The sequence below is a fragment of the Euleptes europaea genome, chromosome 10 (assembly GCF_029931775.1).
Source record: "Euleptes europaea isolate rEulEur1 chromosome 10, rEulEur1.hap1, whole genome shotgun sequence".
NCBI classification, from domain to species: Eukaryota; Metazoa; Chordata; class Lepidosauria; order Squamata; family Sphaerodactylidae; genus Euleptes; species Euleptes europaea.
The window spans coordinates 28,803,013-28,823,702 of NC_079321.1; the positions used below are offsets into that span (position 1 = coordinate 28,803,013).

The following is a 20,690-nucleotide window of genomic DNA, read 5'->3' on the forward strand; positions in this document are numbered from 1 at the left end:
GGTGATTGTAAGCTGGTTTGAGTCTCCTTTAAGTGGTAGAGAAAGTTGGCATATAAAAACCAACTCTTCTTCTTCAAACCAGAAGGTGATGTTGCTGTGTTAGGTTGTGTACATAGCCCTGTACTTTTGCCTAGATTACTACTGGCTCTGTAAGACAGAAGAGGCTAGGCATTTGGCCCAGCATGGTGGCAACAGAGGGAGGACACAAGAATTAATCACGGTCCCCTTGCTTAGGCTCTCAGCAGTAGTTAGGGCAGGGACAATGATGAAAAGCAGCATTAACTGTGCAATCAATGCAGCAAGCCGGGAAAAAAGATTTAATTTTTTTTTTAAGTACCTTGACACCTGCAAAATGGTGCATATTAAGCGCGAAAGGAGTTAGGAAGCTGCCTAAAGGCTGCTCCGCCCCTGGGCACGCTCCCGGACTGCCCCCTCAGGAAGCTGGCGCTGGGAGATATGCCGGGGAAATGACGGCAGGAGGCCACGGCAGCGTCCAAGAGCTGTGCTGCCACCGTGGTCCAGAGGGGCCGGCGTAAGTCAGCCTACACTGCCATCCGTGCCAGTTTGCATGGTGCAAGTGGCAAGGACGCTGGCATCAGGGTCATGCTGGCTCCTATGGGCATTCACCCCCCCTTTTGGAATGGGCTGTTAAGAGTGGCCATTCGCATAACTGTGTAGAAACAGAGCCATGCCAATAACGGTGCCGCGCCTGTCTCAGCATCCTCTGTGGCTTATGAGATCAGAAAGACCATCAGAGGTGCTTCATGTAATTAGGCTTGAGTTGGTGGGCTGTACAATGTGGTTTAAAGGAAAATGTTTGACCTCTAATTATTAGCTGTTTTTAAAAACCTGTAATCATAAGCTGCTTTTTTTGTTCCCTCAGTGGTTACATTTGATATTTTATCAGATGATTACTCAAAGGTACGTCAGCCTTTTTTTGGTGGTTGTTGCTTATTTGAACAGCAGTACATGTTTCCTTTATTAACTGTCAAAAGCCTCTAATGGAGTGTTCATGTTCCCAAGCAATAGATTCCTGAAAGGAACATAGCTTCTGTTGGAATGTTTTCCTTATTTCTTGAAAAGCTGGGATGGATTGGGTATTTGAAACAAACAAACAAAGTCCATAATGTAGATGGGAAGCTGGGGCTAAGAGACAATTGCTTTCCTAAGCTCACCCAGGGTATTCTTGGCTGTGCTGAGATATGAACTTCTCATAGATCATACCCTTAACAATTGTGGGTTTTTTAAGCATAAGCAAGGGATATAGTTAGGGTGCAAGTGGGTCCTCTGTCCCCTCCCAAGTGAACATCTGTGCAGTTGCTAGTAATACCTGCTGGCTCCCAACAGAATAATTCTTAGTATCAGGAATCAAAGCTGTACAAAAGATTGATATTCTCAAGAGCCTTTCTACTGTGTAAAAGTTGGGAAGTATTTTTTTCTGGGCAATAGAACTCTGGACAGTTCACTAAATTTCCTTTGCGGTGTACAACACCTTTTAAAAAATGGCTTAGTATCAATAAAAATAATCCTGTGAATACAAGATGGGCCTTTTGTGAAGCTGTCTTCACATGGACATGAAAGTATACTTCTTGTGTGATAAATCTCCATTATGTTGCTTTAAACGGTCAGATCTTTGCCTTTAGATAATGCTTTTCTTTGTAGAGGTTGAATAGGATAAGAATAACTTTTCTCCAAATCTCAGACCTATCCTATGTATTTTTTTTTTCAGATTGTTTTTTTGCTATGTGACAGATATGTGGAATTTCACTCCCAGCATGGTCGTTATTACAGAACCAGAATACCCAAGTTTGGTAGAGATTTCTCATACCATTATCCATCGTGTGACCTGTATTTTGTAGGAGCAAGGTAATAAGTTGCACCAAGGTTTTTTTAAATTATACTTACATTTTTATGTTAAACTTATGATTAATATCAGGGAAAAACATATTTTACTGAAAGTTCATAACATTTTGAATGCTTTCTGAATTAGCAGGTAACAAATGGCTATGTATAAAAATCTGACAAAGTGAAGCAGATTTATTGAGATTCTCTTTTAAATGCTTGGTTTCTGAAACACGTTTGGGCAGTTTAATATTATGGTTTTATTGAGGAAGCAACTTTCAGGAACAATAAGAGTTTACTGAAGTATATCCCATCATAATTGGAAAAATAAGACAGGGGTTTATAAAAATCCAGTTTGTATTTTAAAATTCATTCACAATTTAACAATGTAGTGAGTATTTGTCTCGACTCGAGAGTGGTGGGGAAAGAACGTTCCTTCAAGGCAAGCTTCGTTCAAACATCACGACAAAAAGGGGCATGTCCATGATGGGCATGAGCACAACTTAGTGCTGTGGTGGCCTTGCTCACCTCTCCCCCCCCCCCAGTCATGCACAGTGCGTGATTGAAAACATCTGGATTTGGGATGCCTTCAGTAAGGCTCCAGTTTGCTGTACCACCTGCATGCTGGCAGTTTAGAATCCTGTTTTCTGTAGGGGAACCAACTCCACCTAGGTGGTTGTCTTTGGACATCGAGGCAAGCTGAAGTTTGTTTCAAAGATTCATAAACCTAGAAATGTGTTCTGCACATAGAGAAAAAATGCAGGTGAGCCCACAACCATAACCAAAAGCTTCATTGATATTCATCTCAGACAAATCTGCTTGCCACAGTGACAGCAGACAGTCTCAGCGGCTTTCAAACTTTGTATCTTGTCTGCTGAGGGCGCTCATTTCAGGTTGGGCCTCACTGTCACCTTGCATGGATAAAGCATGTTCTCCAAAGTCCACCCAGTGTTCTCTTGTGGTTGCCCATTGCAGGGTAATCATCCTTAATATTAATCTAATTTTATTTAAAACATTTTATGCCACATTTCCACCCAATTTAGCTCTCCCAAGATAGTAAACAATCAAACAACAATTAAAACACATACATAGGAAGGAGGATCCATGAGGGAATGCCAACCAAAACAGAAAAGTCTTCACCCGCTGGTGGGAGACAATGGTAGAAGGGGACAGACCAATCTACCGGGTGGGGGGATTCCATAGTTTTGGTGTCATGACTGAGAAGGCACTTTCTTGGGTTGCCACTCATTTAGCCTTAGGTGGTGAAGGTACCCAAAGAAGGGCCCATGAAGATGACTGCAGTGGATGGGAAGGTTCATATGGGACTAGGCGGTCCTTAAGGTATGCTGATCCCAAGCTGTATAGGGCTTTAAAGGCTAATACCAGCACCTTGAATTGGGCCTGGAAACAAATAGGGGGGCAGTATAGATGGTACAAGACTGGAGTGATGTGGTAGCTACTGAATGGACTTAGTTGAACGGTGCTATAATCAAATAGAAACTAGTATATACAGATTTTTTGTTGTTGTAGCTCTGAAGTGTACAGACTAAACCTGGAACAAGGAAGGTATCTGAATTCCCTACAGACAGATGCTTCGTAAGTATCTTCCATTCATAACGTAAGTCTTCTTGCTCCAGCAGGTGGAGCCAAATTACTGTTTTTTAATGTCCTACAAGCTCTCTGTTATGAATCATGCAGATGCATTGTAAATTGCATTATTACTTATTACCTGTCAAGGGTTTGCTTCCTTAGCAATGGTGTTCTTTCAAATCCTTTGAGAACTAGCCATGAACAAAAAATATATTTCTGATCCTACCCATCGCAGCACATAGTTTTTTACTGGCTGATTGTGATCCTCATGACTCCTAGGATCCTGTCTACTTCAGTCAGGGAAATAGGGCTGATGTGATCTGTTGAACACTGACCAACATTCACTTTTCCTGCTCTGTAATCTTGGATTGGTTTTAATGGTTTTTCCAAACTTGTTGCTTTACATGTTTTATCTATCTGTTTTTATAGGGAGAATCACGTATGTGATACAAATTCTGCGCATGGCTTATTTGCAACTGGGACAATTGAGGTAAATATTTTTACTTTCGTAAGAATCACAACTACTGTTTTCACCTTCATATGTATATACTCACATACTGTGATACATATTAGAAATATGTAATATATATGAAAAATTTGAAGGCTACCAACAAAACATTGATTTATTTGTTTTGTTGAAGGCGTTCAGATTTGGCAAAAGGCAAAGGTTGCTGTTAGCCAAAGGCCATAATAATCTCTACAGAAGACATCCAGCTTTGTAAAAAGTATAAGAGAATACAAGCTACTATATTTTGCTAAGTTTAGGAAAGCCTGTCTTGCAAAATTCTGGGGAGTGGGCACTTGAGCATTGTCCTAGATAGAGGATGAAAGGCATACTTTTACACAGAGGCCAACCAGATGCCACTGGAATGCCTACAATCATGGCACGGAGACCAAGTCCTCCTTCACTCTTACCCCCCAACGTTAGTACTTAGAGACTTACTGCTTCTGAACATGGAGGTTTCATTTAATTATCATGGCTAACAACAATTAATTGTCCTAACTTCTGTGAAATTTTCAAAACCCCATTTAAAGCCCTCTAAACTAGTGGCCATCACTACATCCAGCGGCAGTGAATTCCACAAATTAATTAGCTTTATTGACTGATTGTGTGAAAAAGCAGGTCTGTCCTAAATCTGCTGCCCATCGAGTTCATTGGGTGTTCTGATATAGTGGGAGGTGGAGAAAACATTCTCTCAATTCATGTTCTCCACTGCATGCAGAATCAGGAGTTACAGGCTGGATGATGGGCATGTAAATAGCAAAAGAAATCACTGTGTAGGAGGATAACATTTGCAAAGTGCAAAGGTGGTTTTGAAAGTAGCAAGAGTTGTCAGTGGAAGCTCAGGGTGATTGTGGGCAGTCCTGATATCACTACTTCTTGGGAAGAAAGCCCACCTACAGTGCATAGTATAACGATGTATCAACAGAGGTGTAAGATCCAAATCACAAGATGTCATTGTTCTGCTGTACACTGCATTGGTCAGGCTGCACCAGGAGTATTGTGTGCAGTTCTGGAGGCCTCACTTCAAAAAGGATGTGGACAGAATGGAGCTGGTGCAGAGGAGAGCGACAAGGATGATCAGGAGACCAAGCCCTGTGAGGAAAGGCGGAGGGACTTGTGAATGTTTAGTCTGGAGAAGAGGAGGTTGAGGGGGCCATGATAGCTCTCTTTAAGTATTTGAAGGGCTGTCGCTTAGAGGAGGGCAGGGAGCTGTTCCTGTTGGCAGCAGAGGATAGGACTCACAATAATAGGTTTAAATTACGGGCGGAAAGGTATCGGCTGGATATTAGGAGGGAAAAAGTTTTACAGTAGAAGTTGTTCAGCAGTGGAATGGGTTTCCTAGGGAGGTGGTGAGCTAACCCCTCACTGGCAGTCTTTAAGCAGAGGCTGGGCAAATACTTGTCAGGGGTGCTCTAGGCTGATCCTCCATTAAGCAGGGGGTTGGACTAGATGGCCGGTATGGCCCCTTCCAAATCTAGGATTCTGATTCTGTACCACCTACGGGCAGGACCATGGTTTGTTATCGATCTAGGTTCCCTGGGTGGCACCACATTTTTACTGGGGCCATATTTTCAACCGAGCAAGGCTTGAAGGGCCAGCAACTTTGGCTTTTTTTCAGAGATTTACTTCCTGGTAAGTGCTTTGGTATCACGGCTTCCCAAGTGCCAAAGTTCATCTCCTTAAGTGTCCTTCACTCACTTATCACTTAAATGTCCTTCACTCACCCTTACTCCAAGAAGGGCAGCATGTATGGTTCTACCCTCCCTTTTTAAGCTCACAATTTCCCCTGGTTACTATTAGATAACACCCCTCAAAAATATCAAAGCTGGGTTATTTTGTTACACAAGACCATTGAAAATGCAAAGATGGATCTTACATGACTTGTAAATCCCACTGAACACTACAGAAATGACTTTTAAAAAGGAAAGCAAACAAACTAACAGTGCCATCCTAAATACACCTTTCTAAGCCCATTGACTTGAATGGATTTAGAAGGGTTCAAGACCACTGCCATAAATGTGCTTAATGAGTTCAAAGCACTGGTTTATATGTGTTTTGTCTTCCTTAGGGAAAGGTGGAATGCTGGGATCCTAGAACGCGAAACCGAGTTGGAGTGTTGGATTGCGCTTTAAGCAGCACAACGGCCGATAAAGAGTATGGACCGATGCCTTTTTTCAGTTATATGCTTTCATTAAACTGTAAATGTTCTCTGCATAATCAAAGTGATATAAATTCAGCTCTCAGTCTGTCACTAGTTACAGATTTGACAAGTGGGGACCCGCGAGAAACTTACAGGAGCAGCTATCCCATTTCCCCCCACCTTTGCTTTTCCCCCTCTCCCCCACTTCTCTCAGTCTCTCACTCTTTCTCCCTCCTGCCACCTCTTTTCTTACTCTCCCCTACGTGCCTGTCACATTTTTTGCCTCCCCATCCCATCACTCTTCTTCTCTCTTTCTTCCTCCCACCCTATCGCTCTCCCTTTCTGCCCCCCATCACCCTCCCACCTGCTTCCTCTCCCCCTCCCACAGCAGCAGCGATGGCAGTGGAGCTCCAAACCGCCCACCTGCTTCCCCCTACCAGAGCAGCAGTGGTGGCAGCAGCTCTCCTAGAATCAGAATGGATCTTCCAACTGTAGAGATCAGTTCCCCTTAGGGTTGCCAGCTCCAGATTGGGAAATTCCTGGAGATTTGGGGTGAGTGGAACTTGGGGGAGTGAGGTTTGGGGAGGGAAACAACCTCAGCAGAATTTAATGCCATAGAGTCTGCCCTCCAAAGCAGCCATTTTCTCCAGGGAAACAGATCTCTGTCATCTGGAGATCAGTTGTAATTCTGGGTGCTCTCTAACCCTCACCTGGAGTTTGACAACTCTAGTTTCCATGGAGGAAACGGCTGCTTTGGTGGGTGGAGTCTATAGTATTATACCCTTCTGAGGTTCCTCTCCTCCTCAAATATCCACCCATCAAATATCCAGGAATTTCTCAACCTGGAGTTGGCAACCCCATCTTCTTCCCACCCTACAGCCAAGCCTATCTTTATCTGCCCTTAAGTTTATCTGTCTTAAGTTTTCTGACTCCTCCCCCTCCCCCCCAACCTCTGCCTTGGAAAACGATTGCTTAAAGCTACAGGCACCCTTTTTGGGTTTGTAGAAAGATCTGCCTTGCCCATTCACAGCTCCATTCACCAGATTTAAGTATCCTTAGATTTGGCTGACTTCACTATTAGAATATTAGAACAATGCTGCTGCCGCCATCTTGTTTGTGGGCTTCCCAGAGGCACCTGGTTGGCCACTGTGTGAATAGACTGCTGGACTTGATGGACCTTGGTCTGACCCAGCATGGCCTTTCTTATGTTCTTAATATAAGATAGCCATTATAGTTAACTGTTACAGGCTGTAACTAGTGTGCAATGTGTTTTAAATTCTTTCAGGGTTGATGGTCTCCCCTCTATTTCGGCCCTGAAATTTGATGGAGCACTGAATATGGCTGTTGGGACATCCACAGGCCAGGTAGCTATGATTTCGGCTTATTTGCATCATGCCTTGAATATAATTTTTTGCTAAGTAGCTGTCAGAGCTATTGGTGTCTGGATGGCATAAGCTAACCAGATCTTGTCAGATCTCAAAAGTTAAGTAGAGTTGGCCCTGGTTAATACTTGGATGGGAGACCACCAACAAAGAAGTCTAGAGTTGCTGTACAGAGGAAGGCAGTGGCAAGCCACTTCTGCTTCTCACTTGCCTTGAAAACCTTACAGGGTCACCGTAAGTCAGCTTGACTTGATGGCACTTTCCACCAGCAGCTGTCAGAGCTAGTATTAAATAAGCTTTTTTATTATAACGTCTAAACTGTGTTTCACATCCATTTTATAAACGTGAATTCCATGGAATGCTGTACAATAATTTTGAGCTGAAAGTGATCAAATTTAGCTGATATTGTGCAGCGGCCTTGGAACGAAGCCGCTGAAATCACAGTCCTTATGCAGAGGAAATTGCGGTTTCAAAGAAAATCAAATGTTGTTTACTTCATGCTCCGTTACTCACAAGAATATTAGTTAATTTGTGTCATAGCCCATTTAACTATTGATTATCACTTTTTTCAGTATGGCTTCTGCAGTGATTCCCCATAGAGGGAATGTATGGGATATAAAGATACACAGAATGTTATCTGGCTTCCTCCCCTTAAAAAGAAAAATTGTCCAAATGTTCAATTACGTTGAATAAAGTACTTCCTTTTTAATGAAAGGCTCCCCAACCAGTCTTATTTCTTTTTTGCATTGCTATAATCGTGTTGCTTTAAGGTACATGGTTAAAACTTGCGAATCAGATACATCATTTTCTAAATGTGCGGAAGCCAAAGTTCTCTGCATTTGATAATTTTTAACATACTAAGAACTCAGGGATCTTTTTGATCCGCAGTTACGTTAAACATTCCAGCAGGTTCAACAATGAAAAACCTACTTACTTTTCTTGTTACCAGGTTTTGTTTTATGATCTCCGATCAAGTAATCCGTTAATTGTGAAAGATCACCAATATGGCTTGCCTATTAAATCGATCCAGTTCCACAATTCATTAGATTTGGTTATTTCTGCCGATTCACGAATCATAAAACTTTGGAACAAGGACACAGTAAGTCTTGCATAGCTTTGTTATACTATTGAACGAGTCCTCATTTCATTTCTTCTAGTGAATGATTTTAGTGTTTGATGTTACACTTTTGCTATGTGTGTGTTTATTCTGTCTTGATATTTTATGTTATCAAACTAATCTTTTTTTGGTAAATCGTGTATGAAGATGATTGATTGTGTCTATTTTTTTCGTAAAGTTAAGCATAGCCACATCTTTTATGTGGAAATATGTAATTAGGCAAGAACTGAATATATACAACCATGCTCTGTTATAATCCCTAAAATAGTTTTCTGCGATACATTACCTGTAGCATAAAAAATAAATCTGGGAATGCCCCCCCTAGCCTTCCTTCAGGAGCTCATGGTGGTATAAATTATTCTCCCCTCCTTCATTTTATTCCTACCACGCCTTATGTGGAGATAGAACAACCCAAAGTCTTCAGCTGCGTTTCATGACAGTTGGAGATTTGAAGCTGGGGTTGGATCCCAAATGAACTGGCCATTTTTACCAATTTCCTTTTCCCCTCGTGTTGTTCCTCAGGGCCCCCTAACCCCCAAGAGCAGCATTTTGGGGAGATCAGTGGGCTGCAGTTGAAGGGGATAGGCAGGACAGCTCCATTCCAGTGATGGAAAATTTAGTCTGGCCCAACTTTAGGTGTACCCAATTGTAATCCAGCACACTACCCTGTACTCCACACTGGCTCTCAATACAAACATGTATCATTGTAAGAGTTGTTGCGTAGTCTGGCCCTCTCCTTCCAAGATGTACCGTATCAGCTTCTCAGTTCAGAAGCAATATGGCAAGCTCTAGCGTGTCTTTATGCACTTATGATGCAGGTGTCCACCACAGGCTCCATTTTATTTTATATGAGTTGGGCAAGGCTTCTGGCAATTTGCCGCACTAGCAAGTTGGGTGAAATGATTGGACATGGCAAGTTCTCTTTCATTGCACAGCCATTGTGTATGAGAGCACTAACACAGGCCTAGGGCGGCAATATGGCTTCTCCACCTGCCTGCCTCATACGTAAAATGAGACATCATGGTATTTTTACGATCTCTAATACATTATACTTAAGAGGTCCAATAAAAATGATCCTGTTGCAGCTCATTCAGAGCTGAGAATTTAGAAATGAGCTGTAATTAGGATGTTATACAATTCAGGGCTAAACTGGACAAGATAGCAGGAGATCTGTAATCAGTGGAGCAGATAGCAGCTTGGTAGGCTGTTTAGATGGGGAGTGAGTTTGCCCACCCTTCCCCATACACAGTTCTGATCTAATTTACACATTTGCACTAACACAAAGAAACACTTAACAAAAGCTGATTTTAATTTTAAAATACCAAAGAACTGTGGGAGATCTGATCACTGATCTCCACCCTCTGATCTAGCTAACTCTTCAGATGGTCCTTCAAGCCATGGCGGATAATTCCTCTCCTCTGTCCCATATAGTTTCCCTTTCAGTTTCCTGTGTATGCCAGCCCTACTTTGTCATGACATCTGAATCAGCAAGTTGCAGTCAGATCAATCTACAGCAGCAATGTCTGACTCCTAGCTCCCTTAAGGCATTCCGACTCTGCAGACCTAATCCAGTTCCTAGTTGATATACTGCTGTGGGGGAAAAAACCCTATAATACAGACCCCTCCCATCCGCATCTTTTCCAGATTATCTGCACAGTCCAGAATAGCCAGCTGCAGCCCCCTGTAGTAATCCAGTCTAGTTCTGGATAAGTTTGCTCTGTGTTAAGAAGATCTGCAGTTTTGCTAAGACTGCACTACTTGCACCTGTTTTGATGTCTGTTCAACATACGATGTGCGGACGCTACCAGAATGTTTCAGGATTCCTTCACTATGGGGTTACTTCTGCAAATGTAATGGCAGTCAACCCATGCCTTTTGTGGTTATTGGGTTAGCTAGACTTTTTGCAGGAGTTGATTGACTTTTTCCCCCTTCCATGGGAAGTGTCAAGATTTTCTGTCCCAATGGAAACATTTTCCACATATGTTTTGCTACAGGATTCACTCCAGTGACCTCCCATGGAGGAAAAACATGTTAGGTCAGAACCAGGTCCCAATTAGCTGAGGATGGGAAGAGCTGTTGCTTTGAAGAGAGCAATGAGTTTCATATCCTAATCACTCACTGCTGAGAGCCCCCTCCAGCTCTCCCCATTCCCCACTTCCTCTCTTCCATGGCACAACTCTACAACTTATGCAAGTGAAAGACTAAATAATAGCTGGCTATCAATGCAGTCCTAAAGAGAATTTTATCTCATCTATGCCTATTAACGTCAATGGTCTTAGAAGGGGGTAGCTCTGCTTAGGATTTCGCTCCAACTATAGCACTCATGTAAAAAGTGGCCCGGGCTGTAGAGTGTGCCAGAAGACTCTGATAAGGCCTGGTTCAGATACAGGTGTGCTCTTAAGAAGCCCTAAGCATCTAAATAGCCTTCTTGAATCAGACCATTAACCTCCTGGCAAAAGGCACATTTCAGCAATGCTTTTGGTTCATTTTCGGTATTGCACACAAGTAAAAATGTTAACTACAAAATCTTGCCTCCATTTTTTTAAATAAAACATAATTATTTACATTTTAACACAGGTGAACTTAAATGAATATGAGAAGCCCATCCATTGATTTTATGTAGATAAAGGAGAGCAATTATTTGAGCTCATTAATTACTTACCAAAAGCAAAGAGGTTTCACAAAGTAAAGGAGCCCGTTCTAAGAAGGCGGTGACAATCAATTCAGACTCCCAATGTTTTCAGTATTGCCTTCCAACAATACCTAGCTGTCCTGCTTAGTAATATAGAAAAATGGCAACCTCACCACTGAAGATTTTTTAACAATTTTTATTTTTCAAACAAATGTTACAAAACATACAAACATACACATCATATTCTTATCATGGAACTTACTCTATAACTTCTATTTTAACACTGAAGATTTTTAATTGTAACTAAATATAAAAAATAGTGGTTACGATTTTCTCATTCATATGGCTATCCGTTGGACTCCAACCAACATACTCCATCTTTGAATTATAGCTTCATGCCTATATTCAGCTGGACATTCTTGCCTTTTTCAGATGCTTATTGTACCCATTCTCAAAAGCATTATGTCTATTGATATTAGTTATATTAATTCTAATTTACTAAAAGACATATTATTCTGTTGCTCCTTTGATCGTGATCCCTGTCCAAGGCTATTCTTCCTGTTTGGCATGTTCAGCTGAGAGGCCAGGCCATCTTTGTTTCTGGCCTGCAGAAGCATCCTGCAGGATTTTTTGGTCAAGAACCGCGACAGTTCCCCTATATGCCTGGCCATATCCATGACAAGGGGCACAAGGCATTTACGGACAGGAGCATAGGTGTGTGCGTCCTCGATATGATAGTGAAAGCTGCCCTGCATCTCGTTAGAGAAAAGAAAAAACTACACTGAGAAAGGGACTGGGAGAGCTGTGTATATTGTAATGTGCATTGGTCTGATAGTAGTCTACTGGAACTTTGACGAAGAGATTGGCCATTGCTGTGAGGTTTTGTTTTTTTTAAAGACATTTGGCCTAAGCCTGTTGATGAATGCCAAATGAGTCAACAATGTCATTAAATAAATAGCAAGAGCAATGAGAAAATTATGGCCACAGGCCTGTTAACAGATGCATGGAGGTAGAAAGCTGAGGAAGATGGACCTTTAAAACATTCAGGGCTGTGCACAGCCAATAAAGCAAAAACCACTGCACAATGTTAATAAGCATCCCTGTTCCTCAAAATACAAAGTTTCCCTTTGGATGCCTCCCCCCCCCCACATTTGCTTCTATGACTGCTTTGCCTACCTCCCGGGCACTTCCTTTCCCTCCCTTTTTTAATGTTGCCACCACACCCACCTCTGATGCCTTCCTCAATAATTAGCAGACAGCAGGGGTTTCCCCTCCACTTCCAGCCTTTGAAAACAAAGAATTGGATGCTCCACAACCGCAGGCAAATCTGTAGTATTAAAGTTGATCTCCACCCCACAGCCTCCGCTCCCCACCCGGCATTGATTTCCAGCCAGCGTTCATCAGGGAATATCATCAAAGAAGGGGGAGCACACATGATTCAAAAAGTAAAAATTGGATCAGTCTTGCTGCAAAAAATTTGCCCATCTCCGTCATGCTAGAAGCTACTTTGAGCTTTTGCTGAAGGTGCAATTTGTGTTGCCGAAGTCATTTGAAGGAGGAAAATATGATTTACCTAGGGCTGTGCTATGGCCAAAACCCAATGCAGAGAAGTCACGGAAACACAACAAACATTAGCTCATGCATTCTTTTTTTTATCTCTCTGTGCAGTTGAAGTCAATTAACAGCTTCTATTAAAAATTATACACAGGGCAGAGGGATTGGATAGAGAGAATTTTTTCTCCCTCTCCAAAAATACTAGAATGAGAGGGCACCCAATGAAGTTGATGGGCAGTAGATTCAGAACAGAATGGGAAGTGCTTCTTTACTCAATGACTGATTAAAATGTGGAATTCACCACAAATGGATGTAGTGGTGCCCACAAGCATAGATGGCTTTAACAGAAGTTCAGATAAATTGGAGGATAGGTCTATCATTGGCTACTAGATATAGTAACTAACAGAGGCACTGGACATCTGAAGCCTAGTGCTAGGAGGCAACGTCAGGAGAAGGCCTTGACTTCTATGCCTTTTTGTGGGCCCTCCAGAGTAACTGGCTGGCCACTGTGTGAGACAGAATGCTGGACAAAATGAACTTACAGCCCATTCCTGAAAATATGGGTGCAGAGATGGCGGGGAAAAGGCGCAGCGGCGCCTCTTCCTAAACCGTTTCGCTTACGCTGGAAAACAAAAAAAAAGCCATCTTGCGGCTTTTTTTTTGTTTTAACAGGGCTTTTCGCCCCATTGAAAACAGCGAGGCTGTGCCTGTCAAAAGCAGGCGCAGCAACACCGTTCTCGCCGGCGGCGGCCAGGGCCGAAACGGGATAAGGAGCCGCCTAACTGGAGGCTCCTCCCCCCGGGAACGCCCCTGGAATTCCCCCCTGCGCCGGCACGGCCTCTCCATGCCGTGGCCCAGTGGAGGGGCGAGGCCTTGCTGCCAGCGTAAGTGCAGGTAATCGCACAATTACATGCACTTACGCTGGTGGCGAGGTCACGCCGCCTCCAGAAGACTTTCGGTCCAATTCTCAGGAATGGGCTGTTAGTCTGGGCAATATGTTTGCCTCATTTGGAAGGCCAATGGCTAACTACAGCAGAATATACAGCAAAGTGGGAAGCTGTATGCGAGAACTTGGATGTCACTGAAGATGTCTGTAGGCAGGGGGAGCAATTTTTGCCAATTCTCCTCATGCTGACCTCTAGTTCCCCCCTTATGCTGTTCCTGGGGGTACCTTTCCCCCCAGGAGCAGCATTTCATGGTGCATTGTGAGCTACTACAGGAGGGGGGAAGAGATGAGACGGTCACTCCATGGACAGAAATCCCTCCCATCAGCAGAGATGTTCAGTAGGATTCAGCCCCAGGTTTCCAGCTTCGTGCTCATTCCAGACTGGTTTAGCTGCCACTATTTTTTCATTGGAAGAGAGCTCCCATCATATATTGCACACCAAAGAATCTAGGTAAAATTGTCATGGTCTGCATTCAGGCATCATGATACAGCAATAGTTTATAGCTTACAGTTTGATTAACACCTAGTTAGTCAGCAGGGACCAGGACACTGAACAGACAGAGCTCCCGGATGAGTTGGCAGCAGAGGCTGGGCCCTCTACCTCCTCGGAAGTTAGCAAATGGTCTCTATCAAAGGCTGAAGCCACCGCTCCTAGCATGAGTAATGAGGAGGAGAGACAGCTGCTGTAGCTAGGCTGAGGGAAAGACTACGCAAAGATTTAGACACCCACCGCAGTAATGCGTGGGAGTATAGGCGAACACAAAGCCCTGAATACTGACAGGAGCCAGGCTAGGTAATTAGTAGGGCAAAGGAGTGCACCACCAGAGAACCATATATTCCAGGCTGTTGGGAAGTTTCTCTGTGGAAGCAACAATTCAGTTTCCGGACTGCTTCGCATCCGCTTCGGCTTCTGACCCTTTCTCCGACTGGCTTGAATTCCTGGAACAAGACCCTCGGCTTGATTCATGACTCCTCTTCTGGGCACGTTTGGACTCATGTTTTGATCTCCACTGACTCGACCTTGGACAACACGACTACCCAGCCTCCTAGCCCCGCCGGGACCTGACAGACATCTGGATTCAGTCAGTTCTCCAGAATGGGCCTTGTTGGTTGGTTGGCGTCAGACCAGAATTTCATGCTAGGGTTGGTAGCTGGTTTGTTAGTCACTGGGCAGTTCCAGTGTGAGAGCGAGTTCCCCCTCCCCTACCAGATTCAAAGCTGAATGGCGTGAGCTAATTAACAGGCCTGAAGAAATGGCCTTGATGAGTAACTGCCAATGTGGGGGTGGCTAACACCTGCAGAGAATCAGAAAACAGTGAACTTAGCTGGAACTAACTGGAAAATTCCTCTAAGATGGCTTCTCTCTTGGCAGGTTCCTCTCCATAGGATCCTTGTTCGTAATACAGTGTTCTTTGAATAGAGCGTTCAAATTGGCTGTCTTGTTTGTTCTGTCTGTTCCAAAGAGGAATGCTCAATCCTGTTTTGCGTTCATTCTGTTTCAGGGGAAAATATTTACTTCCATGGAGCCTGAACATGATATTAATGATGTCTGCATATATCCTAATTCTGGTAGGTAGGAAACAATTGATTATTCTTGCATTTTACTGTGTGATAAACATGCTGGTTGAAACAACCATGAAAATGTATGGTTGCTTTATCCTCCTTTAATCCCTGTTTTAGCCAGGATTGAACGCCCATTAGGCAAAACGCATGTGTTCGATCCTGGCTGAATCCTGGCTGAAACAGAGATTAAAGGAGGATAAAGCAACCATGTGAGTTTTCCTGCCTGGAGGTAGTTGAGTGTGGCCCATTCTTGGGTTCATTATCACTTTAAAAAAAAGGAAAGGAATCTGGTGTCACATTTCAGTTGAAATTAGCATATATGGTTGTTCATCAGTCAGGTATCCAGTTTTGGTTGGATCCAGCCAGCTTTTTCACTTAATCTTACCCAATAGGCCTTCATACTAAAATACCCATCCATGTGGCTTTTGTCCAAGAAGGTCCCATGATCCCCAGTACAGCTTTTTTGGGTGGTGAAAAAGGACCCCTCCTTCCCTTTTTTTTTTTTTACCAGGTGCTTAAATCCAGCTTCTATATGGAGTTTTTTATTGCTTTCATTGATTCCTAGATTATAAATCTTACCTTCCCTTAAAAAGTTCCTATGTCAATACTGGATGTTTGATTTTTTTTTTATCCTCAAGTTTCATAATGAATCACCTGCAATGTCTGATCTTTTTATTTTTTTTAATTGTCACCTTACATTCTGACCTATTAACTGTTACTTAAATCTGTCTGAAACCATTTTTAGGTAGTCTGTTTTGTGCTTTAACAGGTGTGTCTCTCTTCTTGTGGAAACTGATCAGAGTTACCACACCCAAGCAGTAGAAAGAGGTTAAGGACTCCTTTAACTTTCCCGTTATTTTCCCCCCATTATATGCATCTAAGCTCTGTCGCAATGTCCATGCCTGGGAAAATATCACCTCCAGGAGGAAACTTTCCTCTTCTTTGCTGTGATGCTTGAAAGTTTAGACAGAATGATTTATTTAATAATTATATTTGCTAAACAAAATTAAAAAGGTAAAGGTCCCCTGTGCAAGCACCAGGTCATTCCTGACCCATAGGATGATGTCACATCCCAACATTTACTAGGCAGACTTTGTTTGCGGGGTTTGCCAGTGCCTTCCCCAGTCGTCTTCCCTTTATCCCCAGCAAGCTGGGTACTCATTTTACCGACCTCGGAAGGATGGAAGGCTGAGTCAACCTTGAGCTGGCTACCTGAAACCAACTTCCGTTGGGATCGAACTCAGGTCATGAGCAGAGCTTGGACTGCAGTATTGCAGCTTACCACTCTGCGCCACAGGGCTCTTAAACAAAATTAGGACTGAATAAAATCACTTTTTAGCAGAAGGAAAAATCCAAGATGTGTGAACATTCCTTCTATTCTCTGGTTTAAGATTATTGGTTTGGATGCTCTGAAACCGCAAATGTTAATTAAAGGGATTTTTGTTGTTTTTTTCTGTCCCACTCCCAGTTTTCCCTTCTGGCTGCATCTCCCTATCCCAAAGGACCCCCACCCCTCAGAAGTGGTTTTGCAAGGGCTGCAGCAGTAAGGGGGGAGGCAGCAAAAATATTTTCTGCCAACTTGGCTCTGTTTGCATTTCTATAGAATCCAACCCAACATAGCTTTTAAACTTTCAAGAAGTTAATTTATACTCTTTCTTTGCTAAGCCAAGAGCCTGTGGCATTCTTACTCTACTTCAGGGGGCTCTCTGTTCCAGGACTGGTGAACATTTTGTTACTTATCCATTTATTGTTTTTAATTTAAATATAAGGCAGACAATATTACCCCAACCATGTTAACTGTAGGCATCTAACCATGAAGGTTACCAGCATGGTGTGGCTGTTAGAATGATGGACTAGGATCTGGGAGACCCAGGCTCAAATCCCCACTCTGCCACGAGAGCTCACTGGGTGGCCTTAGGCCAGTCACACACTCTCAGCCTAACCTACCTCACAGTGTTGTTGGGAGGATAAAACGTAGGTGAGGGGAACAGTGTTGGGGAGAGGCCATGGCCCAGGGGTAGAGCATCTGCTTGACATGCAGAATGTCCCAGGTTCAATCCCCAGCATCTCCAGTGAAAGGGACTCGGCAATGTGAAAGATCCCTGCCTGAAACCCTGGACAGCCACTGCCGGTCTGAGTAGACAATACTGACTTTGATGGACCAAGGGTCTGGTTCAGTATAAGGCAGCTTCATGTGTTCCTATGTTCAATGTTGTAAGCTGTTTTCAGTCCCCATGGGGGAAGAAAAGCAAGGTACGCATATGCAAATGTGTATTTATTTATAGAGTGTTTATACCCTGCCTTTCTGCCCATATTATCATTCAAGGTAGTTTACAACACTATAAAATGAGTTACAATGATTTTGGAATTAAGTTAAGGATGCTTTCATTGTCAAGAACGGTCTAGTTCAGTTCACGGGTTTGTTTGTTTTTTAAAGTGTTCTGCAGCATTATCAGCTGTTTTCTATCTCTTTAGGAATGCTGTTCACAGCCAACGAAGCACCCAAAATGAATATCTACTACATTCCGGTAAGTAAAGCGTGTTTTTTTTAACTGGAAGTAGTTTTCTGTTATCACAACACCTACATCACTCTTGCCCTCTTTGTTTTTAAAGCCAGCATCTGATTACTGTATAGATGTGCTTTAAAGTGGAATTAGTGCTGCGTGTCGGCAAAATGATACCATGTAGCTCAAATTATAATCTGTATACATTCATGGGCTTTGCCTTTTTGCTGAAATTTATACAGCAGAAAGACATAATGAATGTATTCCATTGCAGTCTACTCTGTTGACATAATGTAAATCTTCTGGTTGTAAAAAAGTACAATTAGACTGAATTTTACCCAGAGACAAGGCTCTTTCAGTGTTGGAACCTTGCCTGTGGAATGCCCTCCCCCTTGAGGATCTTCTCATGTTTACCTTACTGTCTTATAGGTGCCAGGCCAAATGTTTTTCCCCTCAGGCTTTAACTGAGACATTTTGTTTTTTAGCTGTTTTTATGGTTTGCGTTTAGCAAGTGGATTGTTTTCTAAACATCCATTTCAAGCTGTTTCATGTCCTGGCTTGTTTTTAAGGGCTATTGTTGATAATTTTATGCTGTCTTCATGATTTCATTGTATAGTTTTACTTTCGTTTACTTTGTGAGCTGCCTCAAACAGGTCTGTGGAAAGGCAGCATATAACTTTTTCTAAATAATACTATCCAGATTCAGTGGCATTGGGAAGGACAAATGAAAAAAGAAGATTAACTGCTAAAATGAAAAGCATCATAGATGAGTATAAACATTAGGACTGGGATCCAAAGAGCTTCTTGAGGCCTCGAGTGCTCTCAGTAGGATTTTCCCCATTTCTTCTTCCTTGAACACCAAACTCACATTATACGCATACTACTTTTGAAAGCCCCTGAATTTCAGAAGGGATTTGCAAGAAGGAGCAGCCTGAGTAACCCAGACTAACCCAAGCTAGTAGGGTTGCCTGTGGTTAGTACTTGGATGGGACACCACCAAGGACGGGAGACCACCACCTGGTATACCCCCCAAAGAACATTGCGTTCTTCTAATACCATCTTGTTGGTGGTCCCCAGCCCCAGGAGTGTGTGGCTGTCCTCAATAAGGGCCAGGGCTTTTTCAGCCCTGGCCTTGGCCTGGTGGAATTCCCTTCCTAATAACATCAGGGCCCTGCGGGACCCTAAGAGTTCTGCAGGGCCGTAAAATGGAGGTATTCCACCAGGCCTATGATTGAGGGCAGCCGCAGGTTGTCATCAGCGCTGGCCTCCCCCTGTCTCCCCCACACCATTGGTCTGATGGTGTGGGTTCTTAAGTTGTTGCTTTCTCCAGCGACTGTTCTGTGGATTGAGTGCCACCTTTGTACTTAGATTAGATTAAATTATTTATATTGCTTTAATAATTTGATTAAGAGATGGAATATTTTAACTGTTTTATTGTAAAGAGCTGTTGTAAGCTTTCCTGAGCCTGGCCTCAGCTGGAGACTGAGGGCGGGCTAGAAATCGAATAAATAACTAAAAAAAATAAGACCAGGGTTGCTACACAGAGGCAGACAATGGCAAACCACCTCCTCTCATCTCTTGCCTTGAAAACCCCCAGGAGGGGTTGCCATATGTTGGTTGTGACTTCATGGCATGTTGTTGTCGTGTTGTTGTTTTGTCGTGTTGTTGTTAGGGATCGCTATGTGGGAAATACCAGTCCACAGCTCAATTGTGTAATTGGGCCTATGCTCTGATTCTGTGGTTGTGAGGGCAAAACCATATCCTAAATCGAGTATAAATTGTTGTGCTAATAAAGAAACATTTTGCCCGGCAGCCTAATTGCAAGCCATAGTTGATAGCCTCCATGGGTTGGTTCACTTCAGAGGATGCAACATAAGAGCAGTCATGCAATATTTTGAAGAAAGGCTCTTCTCATCTGTAAGTATGCCGGTGGAGGAAGGGAGCGAAAAAATGAAATAAAGGGTCCATTCAGTTCTTGGTTTTCACAAAGTAAGTGCAATCTTGGCATGTGTCAAAAGTGAGGCTACTATTAGATACTAGATTATACTACATATTTGGGTTTCAAGTGCTAGTTTTCTCCTCTCTAAATTTTGATAACACTTGAGAACATCCGATAGAATTTTAGAGCTGCCAATCACGCCTTTCCTTGATGATTACTAAGGAGGGAAAAATGCAGTTATTCAGGGATTTCCCAGCAACCACACAGTTTTGCCTTTATTCTGCCCTGTATCATATTTTTAGTAGTTTGGCTTCCCTGGGTTTGTTTGGGTTCTGGCTCAAAAAAGAGATATTGCTATCCTCTGTCTCTTCAACCACTGTGACAGGTACAACACAAAATGTACCCTGCAGACACAGGATCTCATCAGAGTAGTAATCAGCCAATAGAAGCTGTTTACTGAAGAAAAGATCTGACGGGGGAAGGTTAGGTTAATCAGAAGCCATGTGTTGATGGTTGAGTGAGAAGGGTTAGTCTAACGGGATGGTGAATTAAGGATCTCAGGAGATATCAGATACTAGAAATATCTTTCATTTATATGCACTAGGTGCACAAAAAAGAGTAATAGATATAAAGATGCTTACTCATTCAGACAGTGCTAGGGAAGGCACTCCTTGTGGAAAATCCCTGCTTGAATTTGCATATCTGAAATATAATACCAGGAAGCTAAAATGTGTGCTTGTGACACATGCTTAACATCTTGGATTTTTTTGCTGTGTGATTGTTGTTCTTTCTGAGTTCAATCCTGCTGAACTCCCTAGAGATCCATTTAAATATCAGGCCATGTGGAATATCAGTAAATGATTATAAATGCAAGGTCTACACATTCACCTCCAGTATATGCTCAGAACTATACTTGCTTGTAGTTCTTCCTGAATATCCTGTTGTCCAAATGACATCGAGAAGAATCTTTCCAAGA

At 42.8% G+C, this 20,690-nt stretch overlaps 1 protein-coding gene across 2 annotated transcripts in view; it reads left to right on the forward strand.

Annotated features, from left to right (window-relative positions):
- Positions 1 to 20,690, forward strand: part of NOL10 (nucleolar protein 10) — a 63,747-nt gene that overhangs the window by 7,850 nt on the left and 35,207 nt on the right. For both annotated transcript variants that reach the window (XM_056856265.1, XM_056856266.1), the window contains 9 exons: positions 884 to 921; positions 1,730 to 1,866; positions 3,373 to 3,438; positions 3,862 to 3,922; positions 6,006 to 6,091; positions 7,363 to 7,441; positions 8,409 to 8,558; positions 15,211 to 15,277; positions 17,747 to 17,799. In XM_056856265.1, the coding sequence (XP_056712243.1) occupies positions 884 to 921; positions 1,730 to 1,866; positions 3,373 to 3,438; positions 3,862 to 3,922; positions 6,006 to 6,091; positions 7,363 to 7,441; positions 8,409 to 8,558; positions 15,211 to 15,277; positions 17,747 to 17,799 (737 nt within the window). The remainder of the gene's footprint in view (positions 1 to 883; positions 922 to 1,729; positions 1,867 to 3,372; positions 3,439 to 3,861; positions 3,923 to 6,005; positions 6,092 to 7,362; positions 7,442 to 8,408; positions 8,559 to 15,210; positions 15,278 to 17,746; positions 17,800 to 20,690) is intronic.